The sequence below is a fragment of the Onychostoma macrolepis genome, chromosome 22 (genome assembly GCF_012432095.1).
Source record: "Onychostoma macrolepis isolate SWU-2019 chromosome 22, ASM1243209v1, whole genome shotgun sequence".
In the NCBI taxonomy this organism is placed as follows: domain Eukaryota; kingdom Metazoa; phylum Chordata; class Actinopteri; order Cypriniformes; family Cyprinidae; genus Onychostoma; species Onychostoma macrolepis.
In genome coordinates, this window is record NC_081176.1 from 8147806 (window position 1) to 8171173 (window position 23368).

General features: G+C 34.5%; 1 protein-coding gene and 1 gene segment (V, D, J or C); both read left to right on the forward strand.

Annotated features, from left to right (window-relative positions):
* The first annotated feature begins 1659 nt into the window (after positions 1-1659).
* Positions 1660-9359, forward strand: LOC131530967 (immunoglobulin lambda constant 7-like). The segment is given in 3 exon segments: positions 1660-1753; positions 4498-4779; positions 9280-9359. Coding segments are annotated over 3 exon segments (408 nt in total).
* A 2021-nt stretch (positions 9360-11380) lies between these two features.
* LOC131530865 (major histocompatibility complex class I-related gene protein-like) lies at positions 11381-19436 on the forward strand. Of its 3 annotated transcripts, XR_009268530.1 has the most exons (7): positions 11381-11504; positions 15573-15839; positions 15958-16254; positions 16703-16987; positions 17610-17702; positions 18695-18796; positions 19215-19436. XR_009268530.1 is itself a non-coding variant. In XM_058761350.1 (6 exons), the coding sequence occupies exons 1-5, from the start codon at positions 11438-11440 to the stop codon at positions 17663-17665; spliced, it is 972 nt and encodes a 323-aa protein (XP_058617333.1). In that variant the 5' UTR covers positions 11381-11437; the 3' UTR covers positions 17666-17702; positions 19215-19436. The 3 variants fall into 3 exon arrangements, 2 of the variants coding, with proteins under 2 accessions (XP_058617333.1, XP_058617336.1); XM_058761350.1 differs by lacking the exon at positions 18695-18796; XM_058761353.1 differs by lacking the exon at positions 19215-19436 and having other exon boundaries at positions 18565-18695.
* The last annotated feature ends 3932 nt before the right edge of the window (positions 19437-23368 follow it).

Genomic DNA, 23368 nt, shown 5'->3' on the forward strand with positions numbered 1-23368 from the left:
TATCATGTTTTTAAATATGATGGTTTCATTCTAAACATGGTGATTATCTCTAATGTGGACATCCAACATAATATATGATATTTACCATCTGAATCTAAGCATGTCATGTCAACAAATGGAAAAGTCAGCCATCTATTAATTATCATGTTAATTACTACGCCTTTAACAGCAATGGCGCTTTTTACCCCAAATACCATACTTTTACATATTCTTTCGTTATTTAAAAACTGTTGCTTTGATTATCTTAAACAAAACTGAAAATCATGAAGAAGACCTTTGTCTCAAAATATATGCATTAATTTTAGAGTTTCTCATTTGCTACTTAAATCTACAACATTTTGAAAAACATAAAATATTAGATCAAGTAAGCACAGAATCAACTTTGTGCTGCCGCGCGGGATCGCATCACAGATCAGACAAATTTACACGTGCATCTTGAAAAGCGAATGTTTTAGAAAGTGCTACGCCACGTTTTTGTGCCATCTAGTGGTTTAGATGAAAATAATATCAAAGGCGCCTTTCACCCCCCCGGTTTCTGGGCCTTGAATGTAGTAATTACGTTGCTGTCTATGGAGGGTCAACAAGCTCTCGGATTTCATCAAAAATATCTTAATTTGTGTTCTGATGATAAACAAAGGTCTTACAGGTATTGCACATAATATTACTCATCCCCACAAGCAGGGGCGCTGTTTGCGATTATACCAAGGGGCAGCTAGTAAGCTAATGCGCAACAAAATTGCCCCATAGCACCATCTAGAGTTGTACACTACATTGTAAGTATCTTTCTAACAATATAAATATAAATCAACACCTAATAGACCAATTTGGTGTTTGCAAACAGTGATGACGTTTTTTGTGGGTGGAGCCTATCTGGTGGCAGAAAATGACAGTTTTCAAGTGACGGTCTATGGAAACCATGGAATAAAAGAATAAGAATGTAGAAAAAAAAAAATTGTTTATATTTTAAAATTCTGAGTTTATTCTCGCAATTCCGAGATTATATCTCACAATTCTGATAAGAAAAATCAACTCGTCATTCTCTCTTTTGAGTTTGTATCCCACACTTCTGGCTTTTTTCCCCCCTCAGAATGGACAAACTCGCTATTGTTGAGTTAAATCGAGTTATAAAGTCCGAAATACGAGATATAAAGTTGCATTTGGCGAGAAAAGAGTCTCAAAAAAGAGTTGTGAGACAAAATAGGTAACGTTAAAAGTAAAATGTTATAGGTTTAAATAGTATTTCATGCTGTAACTGTAGGGCACATATATGTTCCCTATGAACTGCATATGTGAATATTATGTAGACCTATTGTTTAAATCAAATTCATGCTTTAAAAGTAGAGTAATCATAGCAGGTTTCATTCATTAGTCTGTCATTCATTAGTAAATCTACTAAAAGTCTATAATGCTCTAATGACTGGTAGTTGACATGTAGTTGTTAAGTTACGTATAGTTATTAGAATGTCTAAAGTGGACCATTGAAATTAAGTGTTACCAGAAATAATCAAATGTCTGCATGGGAAAAAAGGTCACTGAATGAAGCAGCGTCAACTTGTGAGTAAAAGAAACAAGCATCTGTATTGAAACTGTTTATCTAGAGCAGCATTTCCCTCAGTAACCACATCTTTCTGTCATTGTGCTGAAGACTACACGGTTTTTGCAGCGCTCTTTGATGACTACACTTATTTGAACGGATTTTCATCCATAATGAAGTTAATCTTTTTCTTAATCTATGCACCTTTTGTTTACTCAGGTGAGATTCATTTCATGATATCATCTAAAGGATGAATTCTCTGTCTGTTAACCAAGTTAATCCAAATTTGGTTTTAAGGTTTTAAGAAAAAAAAAGAAGAAAAAAATGGATCTTAAACATCTAATTTAGTTTTAGTTTTGAATAACTAAACTTGGGTCTTGCCATGTCTATAGCCATAGAAGCTGACATGGCTTTAAAAAAAGAAAGAAAAAGATTTCTGTCAGCAATGCCTTCAGCTACTTATCAGTGTTAATTTAGTTTTATTATTATTTTGAATTAGCTTTTATTTTTTAGATTTTTAGTTTTCATTTTAATTTGTTTAGATTTTAGCAATTTAATTTTATTCTTCTTCTTTTAAAAAAAAATAATATGTAGGTTTCATTTACTTATGTTTCAGTTTTAGTTATTTCCCTTAAATAAATAAGTTTAAGTGCTTCAACTTAAACTTATGCACACTTTTAATGTAAATTAACCTGTTAATTGTCACCTGCCTTTTTTGAGCATAGCTCTGAACTTATATGGTTGTGATTCATGAATGCTTTAGATTACAGACCTAGGTTGGTCTTTTTAAAGAAGACACTCTATAAGCATATACAAATTAAAGGGGTCATATGACGTTGCTAAAAAGAACGTTATTTTGTGCATGTGGTGTAATGCATGTGTTTATATGGTTTAATGTTCAAAAAACATATTATTTTCCACATACATTATTGTTGCTCCTCTATGCCCCGCCTTTCTGAAACGTGCCGATTTTTACAAAGCTCATCGTTCTGAGAAGCGAGGTGTGCTCTGATTGGTCAGCTATCCAGTGCGTTGTGATTGGCCGAATACCTCAAGCGTGTGACGGAAATGATATGCCCCTTACCGTATTGTAATGCCGTGTCCCGGCGCGATGAGACAAAAACAATAAATCATTATAAACAAGGAATTTGTTGCATCCAGTGGGGACATAATTACTGATTATAATGACTTATACTGTGTGTTATACATTACCATGTGTGCATTTGAGAAACGACAAACAACAAGTGCTACTCTACACTGCTCAAAACTCGTGTTTGAATAGTCAGTGGAAAATTCTTTAAATAAGAAAACATACTTACAGGCTGTGAGTCAGAAGCACCAGACTGTCCTTGCAAAGTTGGAATTGCCCCACTTTATAGAAACAGTCTTTGAGCACAGCTGGCATTGTAGGCTACTCTCCTAGGTTCAGGAAACAGTCCTTCGTAAAATGCATTGCACACACTCGAATATTTGGGTTGAACTGTTCTGGAACAGTGTTGTAAATACAATTTAACCACTGATTTCTAGTTGTGTCCTCTTTTGGAAGCCCAAAGAAAGTACTTTCGCTTTCACAACGAAACACAGCGTCTCCAGGACATGGCGCCAGTGGCAGAAACAACACTACAGCGAGAATAAACATTATGCCCTCTTTCTTTGCGTATACATTTGGGCGGTGTTATGAAAATCTTCCCACACCGTGACGTAGACATGTGGGGGTGTTTTTTTTAAATGAGCCGTTTTAGGAGGGCTCTTAACTTTTATAAAGAATATTTCTTTGGGTTTGAGATTTTAGTCTTTGCAACTTTAGGGATCTTATCTATGCATGAACAGCTTGTAACACTCCAAAGAGAAAGGACAACTTGAAATTGCATCATATGACCCCTTTAAAGTGTTAAAAAGTTCTAGTTTAAGTTTACTCAAAAGCAAATGTACTGATCTAAACATATTTATTTTATACAAAATATGTTTTACAAAAAAATTTGGACTCCAAAATTGCTGTAAAATCAAAGCAGTATGTCCAACTGTAAGGACGGTGCTGAGGCAGAACTAGAATCCATTCGCAGAAGTTTATTAAAAGGATTAGCAGCAGACAGAAATGGGAAGACAGGCAAAGGGTCAAAACCAGAGTAACAGTCCAATCAGGCAAACAGAGTAAAGGGGCAAATCCAGGTAATCAGTAGTCGAAATAATCAGGCAGAGCAATACTCACTTTCTCTCTTCAGGTGTTCATACATATCAGAGGATGTATGGATGTGAATGGAATGATCAGACTGAAGAATCACAAGGGTTTGATGTGCACGGTTATGATGGAGAGGATTTTATCTCACTAGATGTGAAGGAGCTCAGATACATCTCATATGTACCGCACGGAATGCCCACAGTACAGATATAGTGGAACAATGACAGAAAACAACTTGATTCTCTACGACAATACTACAGGCATGAGTGCATTAACTGGTTAAAATATTTTTTGACGTTAAGAAAAGTGGATTTAGAGAGAAGAGGTAGCTTGTCTTCATGAAATTCACTTTATTTATCAAGTAGATTTTTTTTATTATCATTATATTGAATGATTAATTGGTGTTTGTCTTTTCTCATGGTTTGCTTCATTAACCTGCTGGTGCTCATTGGCGATATTTAACCTGAAATACTGCGTTAATTGAAAAATAAATGTTTTCAATTGGAAAAATTGATCATAATTACTGCATACATATTAATAAGTAACATAACATTTTCTCAAAATGCAAAATAAAGAAAAAAATATATTATTGAACAGAAATGTAATTTATTTATTTTTTTCAGCAAAATCATTTCAGGTGTGACTTTTGACCACGAAACCACAAATGTGACTCACAAATGAGGAGCACTGAAAATAAAAGCAACATTTATGTTTGAGTTGATCTTATCATTAATTTTAAGTATTAAATATTTTCCTCACATTTATATCTTTTTTTTTTTTTTAGCTCCTGAAGTGTCTCTGTTACAGAAGGATTTCTCGTCTCCAGTGGTGTGTCATGCCACAGGTTTTGACCCAGCAGGAGTAACTATTACCTGGTTAAGAAATGGACAGGATCACGATGAGGATGTGGATTTTGGAGAGACACTACCAAATATGGATGGGACCTTCCAGAGGACATCTACCCTCACTGTTTTTCCAGATGACTGGAAGAGCAACCAGTATGTTTGTGTGGTGGAGCACATGACGGGGACCATCCGGAAGATTCTGAGAGAGGACGAGATCAAGAGTAACAACAGTAAATTCTTAATAGTGAGGTATAGTATTTTTATGGTTGTTATTTTATTCATAGTTTTCACATCAAGTCACACAGGAACATGCCCAAAAACTTGCATTTATGTTAACATAGTTTTTTTTTTTTCTTCTTCTTTTGAGATGAAAAACTATTAGGCCTGTGCTGCGATGCAGCGGACGTTTTTCACTCCAGGTAACTATGCTAGTCACACGACTTAAAACATTATTTATATACTATTATAGTTTGTATTAGTACTTTAAATTATTTAGTTTGTATATTTTCATGTTTCTTTTTAATTTTTATTTACATTTTAAGTATTTTTTTTTTTTGTTATTTTTAAATATTACTATTAGGTTTAATTTATTATTAGTTTAGTTTTTTAGCTTTAACAGTTACTCTGGGTGCCAAGACAATGTTTAAAATTTTAATTTAGTATGTTTTTCTTATAATATTTATAGTGTTTTGATTTCAGCTTAACAAAATATTTATTTAATTAACGCGATAATAACCCTTTTTTTAAGGACCCACAAAAGCATACATCCACTTCTGTGTGTGATGGGAGTATTCATATTTGTACTGTAGTCCCTATAAAGCAAGTACTTTTTCTGATCTTTCTCTGCAATGATCTTATTTCACATTCAGTTGGCTTCAACTGTAGGATGATGGGAATAAATGTGGGAAAGCAAAGTGGGGAATACAAAATATTTTTAACTGAATGCAAGAGTGTAATGCAAAACTTTGGCGAGTGAAAGCAAAACTCACAAAACCTTTGTGAGACCCAAAAAGCATTGAAATTTATTTTTTCCTCTCTTTTGTATATCTTCTATCACCATGTCCCTTCAGGGGCTCTGTAGAAAACTTTTCCACAAAAGTGTCTCAGGCGAATGCAAAATTTCTTGGGGGAACGAATATTTTTGTGAATGAATGTAAAATGTTACGGGGAATGCATTGAAATTCCAGTAGTGTGGAATTAAATAAAGCCAATACTTTACTAATGTTGAAAAACACTATTATGGCTGGAAATGATTCAGAATTATTAAAATACCTTAAAATGCAATGCCTTATCTTCAGTAACCATTACCACAGTTCTGCACTGTAAAAAAAAAAAAAAAAAAGGTTGAGCCAACTTAAAATTTTAAGGTAACCAGCTTCAGCAGATTTTTAGTTTATACAACACAATTTTTTGAATCTCCCACAAAAATAAGTTGAGCAAACTCAAAAATCTGTTGAAGCTGGTTGCCTTAAAATTATAAGTTGGCTCAAATTTTTTTTTGACAAACTTTTGAATGCTAGTGTAAACTTACTCCAAAATGTCTTCAGACATCAAGGAATTAGACATTGTTAACAAATGATCTCCACATGATGTTTAAAGTTTGTATTGCTCAACCAAACATTAGATATTTAATTCAGTTTTCAGTAGCTGTATTGACATGGATCACAATAGTCCACTCTTATTCAGACTACACCTAATAATAAAAATCTCATGTAACCACGTCATTTGGATATAAAGTTGTTTTTTTTTTCTTCTTCAAAACGTTTTGAAAAAAAAAAGAATCTATAAAACTATTAAAAGAAATACTCATTGTAGAAATTGTAAAAAATATTTTATATATCATTATATACAGACGTACTGATTTGATGCAAGGTTGAGTTTAAGTTTCAAAAGTTTAAGATGTTTAAAATCTTAAGAGAAAAACTGTTTCAGAATTTGCTGTTTATACAATTTTCATTTAATCTTTTACCTTGCAGTCTATCAAAAGGAAAAGCAGGAAAGATACAAACATTTTTGAAGACTTTCTTCCAGTCGTCTTCAAAGACCCTGTATATCAGTCCAATCATGAATCTTCAGGATGTGGGACAACAGATGATTGCCAGCATGCTTGTGTGATCAAAACATGTTTCAGTGGTGAATAAAACCCAGCGACGTCATGGACTTTTTTTGTTTTTTAAACATTTAACATTTTTAACATTGTGTGAAGTATATCTAAATGCACTAGACGTGAAGGTTCAAATGCAAACGAGCTTAAGAATATCCAGATACTGTATAGTTATGAAACTTATGTTAATAGCAGCTGTAATGGGTGCTGTAGATGTTACTTTGATCTTGTCTTTCACCATTCGCATTTGTAAATATTTTAAAAGAAACATTCCTATAAATACAATGTTCATTTTTTTTCAAGTTGTAGCGTCATTACGTGTAGTTTGAATGCTAACTTTTATGAATTTAAAAGTTAAAAAAGAAACATTGAAAAACGATTTTTTTTCTTCAATAAAACTGTTGTATGTAAGAAAATATAAAGCTGAAAAAATATAATCAAATTCTAGTTTAACCTCTAGATTAGTACTAATAACTTACAGTACCTAACTTGTTTGTCGTGTTCGCTGAGAAAACCCTAAATTATGTCATTTCCACCTCACAGCTGGTGTGACCTCTGCTGAAATATTAGTCTTGGTAATGAAAATGAAGAAATCATTTTACTGAATGAAAAATGAAATTTTACTCATTCCCACAGGTTCCGTGCTTGTAATGCCTCAAACATTTCAGCATGAAAGATGCTTAGGACAACTGACGGAATATATATGCACATTGCACACGTCTTGCTAGTGATTGTAATCATTCAGGTGATTTTTAACTATTCAAGTGCAAGAAGACGTGAATAAGTACTCAATTCAGTGCTCACATGCTCTCTGAGAGATGTTTTCTATGCACGCTCACATATAAAGTTATTTTCCAAGGTTTACTGAGCTTAAACTTTCTGAAACACACAAAATTGTCAAAATGCCTTTCTTGGTGAGTACTCAAGTAAACGCAGTCAAGAAACAACACGCACGTGTAACAGTATATTAGATCCGTGCATTAGGTCTTAAAGTGACAGCAGCCTATATATACCTGCTGCTGTCTGTTAATCAAACAACAAAAGCTATTGCACAACTAAATTGGCCCTATAGCACCATCCAGAGTTGTACACTTTCAAATTTCTGTAACTATCTTTCTAATGTAAATATGAATCTAATTGTAAAAACACACATTGAGTGAAACATTTAGGTGAGATCAAATATAAAAAAGAATCTACTACTAAATCTACTACTTAAAAAAAGTGTCCACAAATACTCTGACTGGTACAAAGTTACTTATAGCTAATATGTCTTACCAAAATAAAGCGTTATCATAAATGTCTGTCTGCAAATAAAAGGTTACTGAGTGAAGCGGTGTCAACTTGTGAGTAAAAAATTCCTCCCAATCATCTGTATTGAGATTGTTCATCAGAGCGCAGTGACGTATGTTCTGAATCTTCGAGTAACCACTTTTCCTTTTCATTGTGCTGAAGTCTAGAGTTTTTGCAGCACTTTTTGCCGGTTACACTTATTTGAGAGTGAAATGCATGTATTTTTGTCCATAATGAAGTTCATAATTTTCTTCATCTACGTACCTTTTGTTCACTCAGGCGAGATTCATTTCATAACATCATCTAAAGGTTGAATTCTTCGTCAGCTAACCAAGTGAATCCAAATGGCTCTCGCCATGAATATAGCCACAGAAGCTATAAGAGGAAAGGAAAGAAAGATTTCTCTTTCAGCAAGGCTAAAGCTACTTCCCTGTGTTAAACTTAGTGTTGCTTTAGTTTTATTAATATGTTGAATAAGCTTTTTATTTTTATGTTTAGTTTTGTCTTTTTATTCTTTTTTTTTGTTCTTTTTGTTTGTTGTAGTTTATTATTAATTTTGTTTTATTTTATCTTTATTTTAATTAACAGAATTTTTTTTTTTTCATTATTGATAAAATCACTGGTTGAACTAACATAAATTCATGTGGTGTTTTTAATCAAATGCCAAATTTTCTCAAAAATATATCAATTATAGTTATACCATTCACAACTTCTGACAATGGAAACGGACATAATTGCGTACCATACTGAACCAAATGAGATGGGAATAACTTGAAGTGTTAGGAATGAACTTGATGTATCCCATAATGCACTACAACAGCAAGCGTACAAACAATGTACACTCAACGGCTTGAGAATACCCATAATGCACTGTGAGGGTCATGCCAAATGAATTCCCACATCTCGTCAGAAGATGGCACATGCATTTTTAATTGTTTTATTTATTTTGTGGCATAATGCACACCTTTCTAAATGTACAGTATAGTAATCGACTGGCTAGTACTGTACAGTAAAAAGCACACTTCAAGCACTGCCGTCACTGTAGTATTTCAATGTAACAGTAGTCAAATAGTTGGAACATTAAGGATTTGAATGATGAATAATTTGTTGAGATTAAATGATATATTGCTAGATTATTATTGTAATTAATATTACCAGTCATTTTTCATTATTTTATCTTCACTGACATTGTCACAATTCCAGCTTTGAGCCACCTGGTGGAGATTTCATAAACTAGTTTTTAAATTTGACTGTGTTGTATTTACCACCGCACTGGTAACAGGCATTTTAGTTGACTACCTATTGTATATCCTCCATGCTTCTCCAGACAATTGGAAGATGAACCAGTATTTTTGTGTGGCGGAGCACAAGGGAAAGACCCTCCAGAAGATTTGCGATGAAGAGTAATGACAGTAAGTTAGTAATAGTGCGGTATAGTGTTTTTATGCTTATGTTTTGGGTGAACTATCCCTTTAATGTACACAGTGATTTAAAAAATAATAATAATTATATATACCCTTTTAATCATTATGACATTGCCTCCAATCATCTTTTCCTAAATTTCAGTATAACTGGGAATCTTCAGGATGTGGGAGAGCAGATGATTTCCAGCATGCCAGACCAAAACATTTTTTTTTTTTTTTAAAGAAAATGTCCTGTAATTATGCATTTTTATTTATAATTATTTTTATTATTCCAATTCATAAGTTTACTGATTATGTGTTTAGTTTGAGGCTTTTATGATTTGAAATGTAAAAATAATAATAACAATAATAAAATAAAACATTGAAAATTCAGTGCAGTTCTTGCAGTTTTCATTGTTTTTTATTAAAACGGTTGTAAGAAACAATATAAAGCTAAAAACAAAGCTTCAATGATAATTTGATAACAATTAATTTTATAAATAAATTGTTTTTGTGTCACTGAGAAAGTAGTTCTTTAGACTTCAGATATGTCTAGAATTGACTGCTGATCTGATATCTCTTATTATATGAAATATAATTCATAATTTTGGGTAAATCTAACGGGCAGTTTTAGGTCTCATTATTCTATTATTTGTTCCAGAGCAAATAGTTTTGGCTGTGGGTAAAATCTCATCACATTTTATATAAATTTAATGCTGTATATCAGAGCGCCGCCTTTATACTTTTGACTGAATTGACTGTCAACTTTTATGATGGCCTAAAATAAAAAATATTATTATTCAATAAATAATGTTTTATAGAAATAATACCAGTATATAATAATAGTATTTAGTATTGAGAAACAGTGTGTGTTTATGCGCCATTTGATGGCGACAAGAGACTGTTTTTAAGAGTGAATCAGTGTTCGTTATATATGAGGTTATATATAAATTATACTTATATATTAATCTGTTTCATTCTTAATCCAAGGTCATCGTAGCAACCAAGACCCACTCTGTATCCAGATCAGATTGTCACTGCAGTCACCCGAATCCAGCCCATATCCAGATTAGGAGACCATGTCAACTAGATGAGCCCCAGAGACAGTTGCTTTATGAAGACCTCGTCACCTAGACCACAGGAACCAGATGAGTCCTCTGCGCAATTTTGACTTGTTTTGCAGCCTGGAATTAAAACTACACCATGCTGGTTTTATCTGAACCTGGTTTCTCCCAAGGTTTTTTGCTGCTTTTGGATTTCTTACTTGGTGACCATTTAATTTTTGGCAATACTATCGACTTGATTCCAATGTAAACATTCAAGAGATTTTACACCATTCAAGTGCAAGAAGATGTGAAACTCAGATAAACGCACACAGGAAAATGTTTTTCAGACAGTTTGTGACTACTAAACTGAGTTCTTTTTATGGCATATTGCACATAAACTTTCTGATACGCAGAAAATGATGTCAAAATGCCCGTCCTGGTGAGTATTCATGTAAACACAGTCGGTTATATCTTAAATGAGTTTAAACAGTTGAGCAAGAAAACACATGTGTGAAAGTATACATTACGTGACGTGCATTAGGTCTTAAAGTGACAGCAGCCTAATAAACCTGCTGCTGTCTTCGTCATTAATGTTAATCAAGCAGCAACAAACAACAAAGAGAAAATCACTCATTGCTCTTGACAAAATAACTTTTTCTAACTTTATCTGTAATGACTTGTCTGTATTTATATAGTGATAAATATTCAGTGTTATTTTGCATTTGATTACTGCATTCAATATCTGCAGTATTTCAGTACCTAAATATTACTGTTAGATCTGCCTGTTAGTAGAATGTCTAACGTGGGCTATCAAAATAAAGTGTTAACAGAAATGATCAAATGTCTGTCTGGGAAAAAAATGGTTAATGAATGAAGCAGTGAACTTGTGCTCGAAAGTTTCCTCCTTAAGCATCCGTATTGAAACTGTTTATATAGAGCTGCAGCTTCCCTGAGTAACCACTTCTTCCTGTCGATGTGGTGAAGACTAGAGAGTGTCTGCTGCGCTTTTTGACGAATACACTTATTTGAGAGTCAAATGCACAGATTTTTGTCCATAATGAAGTTCATCATTTTCTTCATCTACATACCTTTTGTTTACTCAGGTGAGATTAACTATTAACAATCTGTCAACTAATCAAGTTAATCCAAATTTGGTCTTGGGTTTTTTTTGAACAACAATAAAAAAAAAAAAAAATCTTAAAAATCTAATTTTCTTTTTCTTTTTGAATAATTAAACTCGGTTCTCGCCATGAATATAGCCATAGATGCTGGTATTGCGTTAAAAAGAAAGATTTCTGTCAGCAAGGCCTTCAGCTACTTCCGTGTGTTGAACTCTGAGTTTCTTTACTTTTGTTAATATTTTGAATTAGTATTTATTTTGTTTATTTCTTTTTATTATTTATTTTATTTTGTGCTTTTGTCATTTTATTATTCTTTTTTTTTTAATTATTTGTTGTTCTTTATATTTTCTAATATTGCTATTTCAATTTTTATTTATTTCCAGTGCTTCAATTTGAACATTTCCAAGGCAATGGTTTTAATTTTCAAATTTTCAGTTGATATTCATGTTACAGTATATTTATTATCAATTCTGTTTCGTTTTCAGCTTCATTTTAATTAACAGAAACGTTTTTAATATTTTTAAGTATCGATATTATCCCTGGTTGAACTGACAGGTGTTTTTAATCTAATTCTCTCAAATACAAAACAATCTATTGTTATTATTATTATTATTATTAATTTTATTTACTTATTTTGTCCCTTTTTAGTTTATTATTTATCTAGTCCAATATAGTGTTGCACAACTATTTCCTGAGCTGTGTTGGCTTGCGACAGCATTGTGTAAAGCGCTCTGCTTCTGCTCCCTGCATAAACACTGGCCGTCCCAAACTTCAGACAGCACAGGACTGCTTAAGGTTATTGACAGTTTAAAGTGAATAATGAACATGCATGAATGAGAAAATAAAGTACGGGACATGCTAAAAAGAGTTAAACCGCAATAAACTCAGTTCAGTGCTTGTGTGCTATCACACACCCAAGCCACCTCTCTCACAGACAGCATGCAATTGTAAATTCAGATATCTTTCACTACTTACTGCACACACAATTATGTTAACATGCCCGTCTTGGCTTATGACTTAAGTTAATGGAAACAGATGAGAAAGAAAATGCATGCGTATCAATATATTGGATCTTTACAGCAGGCTAATATTCCTTCTGCTGTCTGTATCTATAATGTTAATAAAAAAAAAAAAAAAAAAAACAAGCAAATAAAAAATAACAAAAATGACTAGATCATGAAATAAATTATATAATAAATTATAATCATATTGTGAAATAAGATTTTGGGCATATTTATTTCCCACCTCTAGCTCATACCCTCAAATTTAAGCCAAATCAGTTTGATTTAATTTTTAACAAGTGAACTTTTTCACCATCTGAGTTTGATGGGGCAGTTGAGCTCAATAATGACTGTCTAATTTGGTTTTATCCTTTTAGCTAACTTGCGAATGTTGCAACTATCTGTATATACCTGTAGAATCAGCTGTATCATTGACAGGTAGTATCTCACCACAGGCCTGTGGTGGCACTGGCATGCGATTTCTTTCTTTTTCTTTTTCTTTTTTTTTAAGGGGGAGGAAATGCTCAAAAGCAGGGCAGACCCACACTCGTCAAGTGAGAGATATTAACCCATTAAATGTCAACCCCCCTTTTTTAACATAGATCCATAATTCATGGATGCTTTGGAATACAGACTCAAGGTTGGTCTTTTTTAAAAGAAGACACATTGCCGATTAAAAGCATGCCAAAAAAAATGAAAGTGCAAATGTACAAACATTTTTTTTATTCTATACAAAATATATTTGACAAAATTTGGATTTGTGAATTTGGACAAAATTGCTATAAAATCAAAGCCATATGTCTAAACAAGTCGTGTTCCAAATTTGAAGTTGATATCACAAAAAATGAGTTTTAAAAGGTTTTAAAATACCATTTCCATGGTATCCAATATCAAAACTGTTGTGTCCTGTGACACTCTTTTGTTTTACTGATTATTTTACTTTATCTGCATTGGTTTCTATGTTAGTGACATTGCATTGGTATGCCTAAACTAAAAACAACAATAACAGCAATACAGTTTTCAATACGGATGTTGTCTTAGAACATAACAACACGTTGCCATCTCGCTGGAATATATGTGTCTTATAAGGCAGTGGCAGAAACATATGAAGATGGAATGCACTGCTTTATTCCACGCTTCCTTCTCAGCCAGTCTCAAAACTCAGAGTACTGTAGACCAGCAGTATATTGTCATTTTCCACTTGACTTGCGCTTCACAACAACACAACCTTGTTTCTGCAAAGACAGCCAGCATGTTTTCTACAAACAATGTCTGACATGTTTATTTTTTATGTGACATGAGAAAGTGACGTAGGCGAAATAAATCTACGCAAAATCCAATCTGATCTATCTGGCTGAAACTTATTTCCCGAAATGTGATTTGGGTATGATTTCAAACCACATACGAATGTGCCTTGAAATAGATTTGTAAAAATCAGATTTCACGGGGTCTTTTTTTTTATTTTATTTTTTTTGTTATGCTGTTTAGACTTTAGATCGGCTTCCAATTGGATATAAACAAAAATCAGATTTGGACTGACAGTCTGAACAAGGCTTAACTTCTCCTAAAACTTTCCATCCATATTCACCGTACTCACCTCAGATCTTCAGATGTTATGACTAGGTATGCTATATCTTTTCTAACTGATTGGACTTACAGTTTTCCCAAAAATTAAGATGAAAAATTCCATAGACTTACATTGACGGAATGTTCAGATAAGCCAAGACTATTCAAACTCCAACTGTCAAAATTAAAATTTAAACTCCCAGAATCCCTTGAGATTCAATTGACCTTTCGCAAACACCGGCCCCCCATAGTTATCGTTGCTATGTTCGACAAGCAATGGCGCTCTCACACATAATGTTCTCACGGCGTGAAAAATACACTGCAGAGCAAAAAAAACACTGACAACATCCCGACAGACAAGACAGAGCAGGTTACTTTTGGTATGAAACAAAAAAAAAAAAAAAAGAAATTCAAACAATAAATAGCATTTTGTGGCTCTTTAATGTGTCGTGACAGATCGCTGTAGCGCCTCAGTTCAAGCGGCACATGAATTGATCATATCTTCCTCTTTACTAGTTACAACACGAAAAAAACATGAATGAATATCAGAAGGTATCTTATTTCAACCTTGGAATGACGTCAATACACACTATTTTTCAAGTTTAATTCCACCAACGTTAATCTACTTTACTGTCTGGTTTGTTTGTCACACAAAAATGGCAGATTCTGCGTCATGATTGGCCAGATTGCCTAACAATCAAGCTCCCTTCGAAGAGAACTAGCAAAGCTTAAAAATAGCCTAGAGCATGAAAGCAATATGTTAAAACATGCTAGCAATGTGTTAAATTATGCTAGAAACATGCTTAAACATGAAAGTTGTTTGTTAAATCATGCTAGAAACATGCTAAAACATGCTAAAGGTGTGTTAAATCAAGCTAACATGCTAAAACATGCTAGCAACATGTTAAATCATGCTAATATGCTAAAACTTGCTAGCAACATGTTAAATCATGCTAACATGTTAAAACACGTTAGCAATGTGTAAATACATGCTAACAGTTGTTTGTAATTGGTGTAATTTGGTAATTTGCAAGGTTCTTGCATGTTTTAACACTTTGCTAACGTGTGTATGACATGTTTGCATGTTGCTACCAAATACATAGCAACACCCTAACAACCACACATAACCCCTTAGCAACCACTCAGAACACCTTGGAAACCACCTATCAACCACCCACAACACCCTAGCAACCATTTTGAATACCCTAACAACTGCATAGCAGCTGCCTAGTGGCAACCTTCTATCTATCTATCTATCTATCTATCTATCTACGAGATTTGAAGTAACTACTTCAAACTTTCAGACTAGGCTTTCTCAAGCTAACCTGAAGATTGTCTTGACAAACTTGATCTAGTTTATGATGAACCTGCAAAAGTATTGATGTGAAATTTAAGGGGGAAAAAAACTTAATGACTCAAACAGTAATTTGGTTTATGGCACTGTACATGGTGTTTAACTGTATTTGTCATCTTGTTTGTTCAGAGATTCACAACTTCATCACATTTTACACTGAAATAAATGGACAGACGATTGCAGGAATCCCAGAGTTTTCTGCTGTAACTACACTGGATGGACAACAGATTGATTATTATGACAGTGGGATAAAGAAGCTGATTCCCAGACAGGACTGGATGAAGGAGTTTGTATCTACAGACAGATTTAAAGAATACACTGAGATCAGAGAACAAGTACAGCAGACCAACAAAATCAACATCACTGTTCTAATGGAGCGATTCAATCACTCACATGGTGAGTTACAATACTTTATGCTACAGTTTTATGTCAAAGAATTACCTTATACAATAATAATAAAAAAAAAAAAAAAAGCAAACAAACAGATTTTATGGTTCTCACTTGCTCTCTTCAGGTGTTCATACATATCAGAGGATGTATGGATGTGAATGGGATGATCAGACTGGATACTCACAAGGGTTTGATCTGCACGGTTATGATGGAGAGGATTTTATCTCACTAGACCTGAAGGAGCTCAGATACTTCACACCTGTACTGCACGGAATGCCCACAGTGATACAGTGGAACGATGACAGAAAACAACTTGAATTACTGAAACAATACTACAAATATTATTGCGTTGACTGGCTAAACTATTTCTTGACATTAAGGAAAGCAGATTTAAAGAGAAGAGGTAGAATGTCTTCGAGAAGTAAGTAGAACTTTGTTCAAGAAGTAGACTATTTTATTTGTGCTTCTCTTTCTTACGGATTGCTTCATTAAAGGGGTGGTTTACTGTTTTTTTTCTAGGCTTGATTGTGTTTATGGGGTGCAGTCTAACATGTGTTCATGCTTCATTTTTCATAACGGACCCGGGAAGTATCTCGTTGTAGTCCCTTACCAGCCGTTTTTGTAGGCATTAAACTTCCAGAATTTTAAAAGACGATATCTCTGTTTGCATTGAACTTTCAGCACTGCAACTTTGCAGATATTGTTTATGCTCAAACAGCAACATTACACACAAACTAATGTTAAAAAAGTGAAATTGCAATAAACCACCCCTTTAAAACAAAATGTAGATGTATTTATTTAACTGATCTGATTCAAACGGTTAAGTATTTTCCTCACATTTATCTCAATATTTTTTTTTTCTTTTTTAGCTCCTGAAGTGTCTCTGTTACAGAAGGATCCCTCGTCTCCAGTGTTGTGTCATGCCACAGGTTTCTACCCATCAGGAGTAACTATTACCTGGTTAAGAAATGGACAGGATCAAGATGAGGATGTGGATCTTGGAGAGCTACTTCCAAATGAAGATGGGACATTTCAGAAGACATCTTCCGTCTATGTTACTCCAGACGAGTGGAAGAAGAACCAGTATGTTTGTGTGGTGGAGCACATGACAGGGACCATCCAGAAAACTAAGTACAATATCAAGAGCAACATCAGTAAGTTTTTAAAGGGAAAGTTGATCCAAAAATAAACAATTTACTCACCCTCAGGTCATCCATGATATAATTGACTTTTTTCTTCAGTAGAACAGTAAATGAGATTTTTAGCTGAAACCATGGTCCTTGGTAATTCATATAATGCAAGTCAACAGCTGTCATCACTTCGAGAGTCAAAAAGAGCATATGAGGCAAGACAAAATGAATACCCATGGCTCCTGATAAAATATTGAGGTATTAATAAGTAAAACGATCGGTATGTGCAAGAAACTGAACTTTATTTACAACATTATTACCTCTAAAGTCTCAGACAAATGGGGAAGTCTGGTATGATTTTGCGGACTGGTTAAGTGAATAAACTAGTCTTTACATAAACAATGAGAAACCATAAAAACTTTAATTTGGCCCCTTCATTGAAGAGCTCGGTTCACACATGCTCATATCAACGGCTCTTTGGTCTGAGTCGAACTGTTGGAGGAACTGAAGCGCTGAATGATTCATTCATCACAGGATCAGATATGCATGTCATTCTTAACTGTCTTCTGCAGAAAGCTTCAATCAATCAATCAATCAATCAATCAATATGAAATAAATCTACAGTATACCCTTGTTGTTCCTTCAGACAACTGGTACACCCGGTACGTTTGTGTGGTTTATCACGAGGGAAAGACTATCTAGAAGATTCTGACTGAGGACAAGATCAAGAGAAACAACAGTAAGTTGTTTATAGTGTGGTGTAGTGTTTTTATGGTTATGTTTTTATTATTATTATTATTATTCATAATTTTCATGCAACATTACATCCTTATGGGAAAGCCCACCTGGTTTGTCAGTTTCTTGTTTTCTCGCAATTAATGTTTTTTTCCATAAAACCATCATAAAGAAAACATTTAGCATGTTGCTTTCATATTCTGGTAAGGTGTCAATAAGGTGTACATTTGTACAATAGGTGTACAAACTGAACAGTATTTACAACATTATTTTGTTTTCTGTTTATTCCATTTTATTTAATTAATCAATTGTTGTATTTATTAGGACATGGTTTCAGCTTTGAGGAATGATTGTATTTATTATTATCAGTTAGTTGTTTCTTCCTTAAAGGGATAGTTCAAAAGTTCAATAGTTCAAAATATGATGTTTATCTGCTTACCCCCAGGGCATCTAAGATGTAGGTGACTTTGTTTCTTCAGTAGAACACAAACGAAGGTTTTTAACTCAAACCGTTGCAGTCTGTCAGTCATATAATGCCAGTCAATGGGCACACAATCTTTGAGAGAAAAAAAAACATGCACACACAAATCCAAATTAAACCTTGCGGCTCGTGACGATACATTGATGTCCTAAGACACTAAACGATCAGTTTGTGAAAGAAACTGAACAGTATTTATATAATTTTTTACCTCTGATACACCGCAATGTCCGACTGTCACAACATCCGGCACGTGACGCGTCAACCTGCTCTGGCACATAGATATATATACATAGATGCCTCATTAGCGACGGTTTCTATGGGCTGTGATAGGTAAGGATCTACATATATATCTATGTATACATCAGTATATATATCTATTTTCCAGAGCCATTGACGCGTCACGCGCCGGATGTTGTGGATGAGCTCAGGATGGTTGGACATTGCCTGTATCAGAGGTAAACAATTATATAAATACTGTTCAGTTTCTCGCACAAACTGATTGTTTCGTGTCTTAGGACATCATTATATGACTGACAGACTGCAACGGTTTGAGTTAAAAACCTTTGTTTGTGTTCTACTGAAGAGACAAAGTCACCTACATCTTGGATGCCCTGGGGGTAAGCAGATAAACATAAAATTTTCAGTTTTGGGTGAACTATCGCTTTAAATATCTATTTTAGTATATTGTTTTGTTTTAAGGACTTACAAAGGCATACTTCAAAACACTTGTCTGTATGATGAGAGTATTCATAATATTGGTTATTTTATTTATTTTTCCGATTTATTGACCAAACAACCTCTAAATCCGTAATTCAGTCTTCAACTGCTGCATGGTCCATATACATGGTCTATATATTCAGCACTTATTTATAGTCTCATGTAACCACACAAGCTGGAATAAACTGGCCAAATTAATTTGGATTCAAAATGTTTTTAAAAGATAAAAAAAAAGAAGAATAATAATCTTGTTTGTTGGCTTGTTTTCAAAAAGTGTAATTAAAAATATCCTTATTTAATTATGATGTTACTTTGCAGAAACCAAAGTGTGAGCAGACAATCTTTCAAAATAAAACGCTGACCTGGAATGACAAAAATCTGCACTTTTCCCAGATTTCGGTATAATCAGGAATCTTCAGGATGTGGTAGAACAGATTATTATTATTATTTTTTTTTTTTTTTAAAGAAACAGTCCTGTAATTATACATTTTTAATACTTTTTTGTTTTTCTTCAATTTGTAAGTTCACTGTAGTTTTGTGAAGGGCTCATATGATTTGAAATATTCAAAAATAAAACAAAAAATTTCAATGCAATTCCTGCAGTTTTCATTGCACCCCATTAAAACAGTTGTAAGAAACAATATAAAGCTGCACAAATAAAGCAAGTTCCAATTATAATTTAATAATGGTATGTGCAACATCAGCTAAATTTGTTGTAACACCCTACTGGAGAATTGTTTAAAAGACTTGAAGTGAAGTGATGTGTGGCGTCCCATACTCATAATTTGTGCTCTGCATTTAACCCATCCAAATGCACAAACACACACACACACACACAGTAGTGAACACACACCCAGAGCGGCGTTGGGGGTTCGGTGCCTTGCTCAAGGGTCTCACCTCAGTCGTGGTATTGAGTGTGGAAGAGAGCGCTGGTCATCCACTCCACCCACCTACAATCCCTGCTAGACCTGAGGCTCAAACCCACAACCTTCAGGTTACAAGTCCGACTCTCTAACCATTAGGCCACGACTGCCCCACAAACAAATACTTGTACGTTGAGTTTAAAAATGAGGTCAAGAAAACAGCAATAAAATAACAGGTATGTACACCAACAAGAATGACACTGTACTAAAACAACACAATATAAAATAATCCTCAGACTAGTAAAAGCAGCATAGAGTCCATCAATTCCATACCCTACAGTAGTCCATAAGAAACTGTGTGTGTTGACAGTCCAATGCAGTCGGCAACCTTTCGGGCATGAAGTGCCATTTTTAATTTTTCTGTTTAACCACTGTGCCAATATCCCCCCGCGTATCTGTAGATTAGCGCAAGTTAATTCTCACACTTTAATAGTATTTATAGATTCTAACAGGCTGTGTAACTATGACAAATGATTACCTCAAAATGTATGTCGGAATGCAGATTTCCCTATTGCTCGCATGCCAGTAATTATCCCTCTGCGTGCCACAGGTTGCCGACCCCTGGTCCAATGTCCACCCATGTATATACAATCCCATATGACATAATCCAAAGTGCAAGTGTGAAAAGGTACTCCTGGAATGGCAAGTGTTCAAAACAAGGTACTTCACAATCCAGTCCCATTTGGTTTTTCAGGCCCCAAACATAGGCCATACTGAGATCCATACTTTTATCCTGAGAGGCTACTGGCTAGTTCCTACTTCTGCTCACATGACAGGTAAAAGTCTCAGGGCCAGTTTTACTAACAGCTTGCACCAGCACAAACCATCTTTTGCCGTTAAAATTGTACTGTTAGGTTTTACTAAAGATGCACAGTGATGAATTAGTGCTAAAAAGGCATGGACACAGTTATATTTGCGCCTGACCTTATTGAATATGCATTTGTAGGAGACGCAAAAGTTATGGGAGGAGAGTATTCAAATGAATCACGCAACGAGATTTACTAACATTTGCACTCATTTTTTAATGCCACCCAAAAAACATGTCTTAAACTATTTTGCGCTTGAAATGGCTGCAATTATTGTTGCTAGGAGGAGGTGGTAGAAGAGAGAGGATTTTTTCCCATGTATTAATTTATTTTGAATACCAGAAGAACACATTATCCAAACATATCGTTTGCCAAGCCATGTTATTTTTAATTTGCTTCAGGAAATAAAAGACGACTTTGAACCCCCAACTAGGTGTCACACAATACCAGCTCTATCAAAACGTCTAGCAAACCTTCACTTTTGGCCTCCGGTTCTTTTCAACATACTGTGGCTTCTTTATTTCTTTAATCTTTATTTGCGACTACTAATTTGCACTGCGCTTGACACATTGCGTTGGTCGATATGCAAATGGGATGTTGCGTCTGTGTTCTTTAATTTGTGCATTGTCAGTAAATCACCTGCAGAAATGTCCCCTCCCATCAGCTCTGTTTTGGAATTACGCTCTCGCCTTAATTTGCCCTGTTTAGTTAAACTGGCCCTCAGTTTTTAAAGACAAGACAAGAGTTCAAATGCACAAGGAAGCATGTATAACCTATTAAAACTCTATATACAGAAATATACAGTTATATACAGAGTGGTAAAACACGTCCCTTATGTGGCAGTGTCACATTGTATGCAAATTATGTGTTTTGTAAAGTATGTGTACAAATGGAAAAGACTAGAATGCATCTAGTTCTAGTTTTTATTTTGCATAAAATTAGTAGTAAATATGTTTATCTTTTCCCATATCTCACAAACCTTTAAATCCGGACTGACATGATGCAATGACATGATGAGTAAATTATGCGAGTTTTCATTTTTGGGTGCACTGTTCCTTTAATTAATACAACACACCACTAGATGCATTTGATATCAATTTTATTAGTCATTATTTTTACTATGTTTGTTGGTTTTCACTAGTTTTGTGTGTAGCAATAATAATAATATTAATAATTTTATTATTAATATGTCATTTGGTATTTATTTATTTATTTATTGAGATTTACCCAATGACTCAGCTTGCCTTGTTCTTATAACACGTGTGTGTGTGTGTGTGTGTGTGTATATTTATATATATATATAAATATATATTATATATATATATATTTTTTAAGTTTGTAGTATATTATATAACAGAACCCTTATCTCTTTTAAAGGTCTCCAGCCATCACTTCACTTTCTCTCAGAAAATGAAACTCTTGTGTTTCAGATGATAAAACCCTAAATCGCGTAATTTTCCACCTCACGGGGCCGGTGTGGCCGCCACTGAAATATTGTTCTTGGTAATGAAAATGAAGCAACACTCGACACGTGAGGCGCCCTGGAGCTTCAGGAGGAATATAAACAGGTTTTGCCGTGTGTTTTGGCTCACCTCCTCTGCCCTCTTGTTTGGAACAGCGAGGGTCCCTCTCTCTCTCTCTCTCTCCTCCCAGCAGGTTTATTCTCACTCTCAGGGGCCCGAGCGCTTGCAGCGCGATTCCAGCGGCCATTAGCTCGACGAGAGGTAGTGAAGATGAGCACACCGGCGGGAAAACACACTCCCGCTCCCCGCTGCTCGCCGCAGGCTCCGTCCAAGACTCGCTGAAGATTTCCAAGGCCAAATTACATCTTCAGTTTCTCTCATCCAGCGGCCTGCAAACAAACCTGCAGCTCGAGGAGCCTCACAATGTCATCTCTGACCTCTGGAAGACAACCACTTACACTCATGCCTGTGCTTCCTCGACACAACAGATTTAGCTGTTCAGTTCTGTCGTGTTATTTAGATACCTTTTTTGACACACATTTTAGATAGAAACTGGGTTTTAATATGGTCAATTTTTTTTCTGTGATTAAACTCTTGTTGCCAGGGCGTTGCTAAGGTGTCGCTATGCAATTGACCATTGGCAAAGAGCTTGATTGAAAGGTGATCTGACCAATCATAATGCTGAATCCACCACAAACAAATCAGACAGGAGAGTAGACTTTGGTGGACTTAAGCCCCGTTCACACCAAGAACGATAACTATAAAGATAACGATATTAGCTTCCAGCGAACGATATCGTCTGTTTATTCTAAGCGCACGTGCGTCTGCCACTTTAAATTCTCGAGCACTTTATAGCAGGATGGATTCTGTTTGGCTGTCAATATTTTTAGCGTTCATCAGCTGGGGAAAAAAAAACAAACAAAAAACGTTGTTTTTATAATATACTGTGTATATTTATTATGCATATATAAAGACACACACATACAGTATATATTTAGAAAATATTTACATGTATTTACATGTACATATTTATATTGATATAAAAACATTTAATATATAAGCAACATATGTTTCTCAAATATATACAGTACATGCCTGTGTGTGTATTTATATATACCTAATAAATATAAACAGTACACACACATATATTATGTACACAACAGCTTTTATTTTGGATGTGATTAATCGTGATAAATCGTTGCCCAGCAACTAGAGGTGTTTTTTTTTTTTATAGAGGTTGCTATTCAGTGTTATATTAGTTGCTAGGATGTTATGTAGTT

Excerpts from the sequence above, each read along its gene's own strand:
- LOC131530865 (XM_058761350.1), top strand. The coding sequence starts at position 11,438 with ATGCACAGATTTTTGTCCATAATGAAGTTCATCATTTTCTTCATCTAC. Across the intron at positions 11,505-15,572 it reads CATACCTTTTGTTTACTCAG|AGATTCACAACTTCATCACA; the intron begins GTGAGATTAACT and ends TTGTTTGTTCAG. Across the intron at positions 15,840-15,957 it reads GCGATTCAATCACTCACATG|GTGTTCATACATATCAGAGG; the intron begins GTGAGTTACAAT and ends TGCTCTCTTCAG.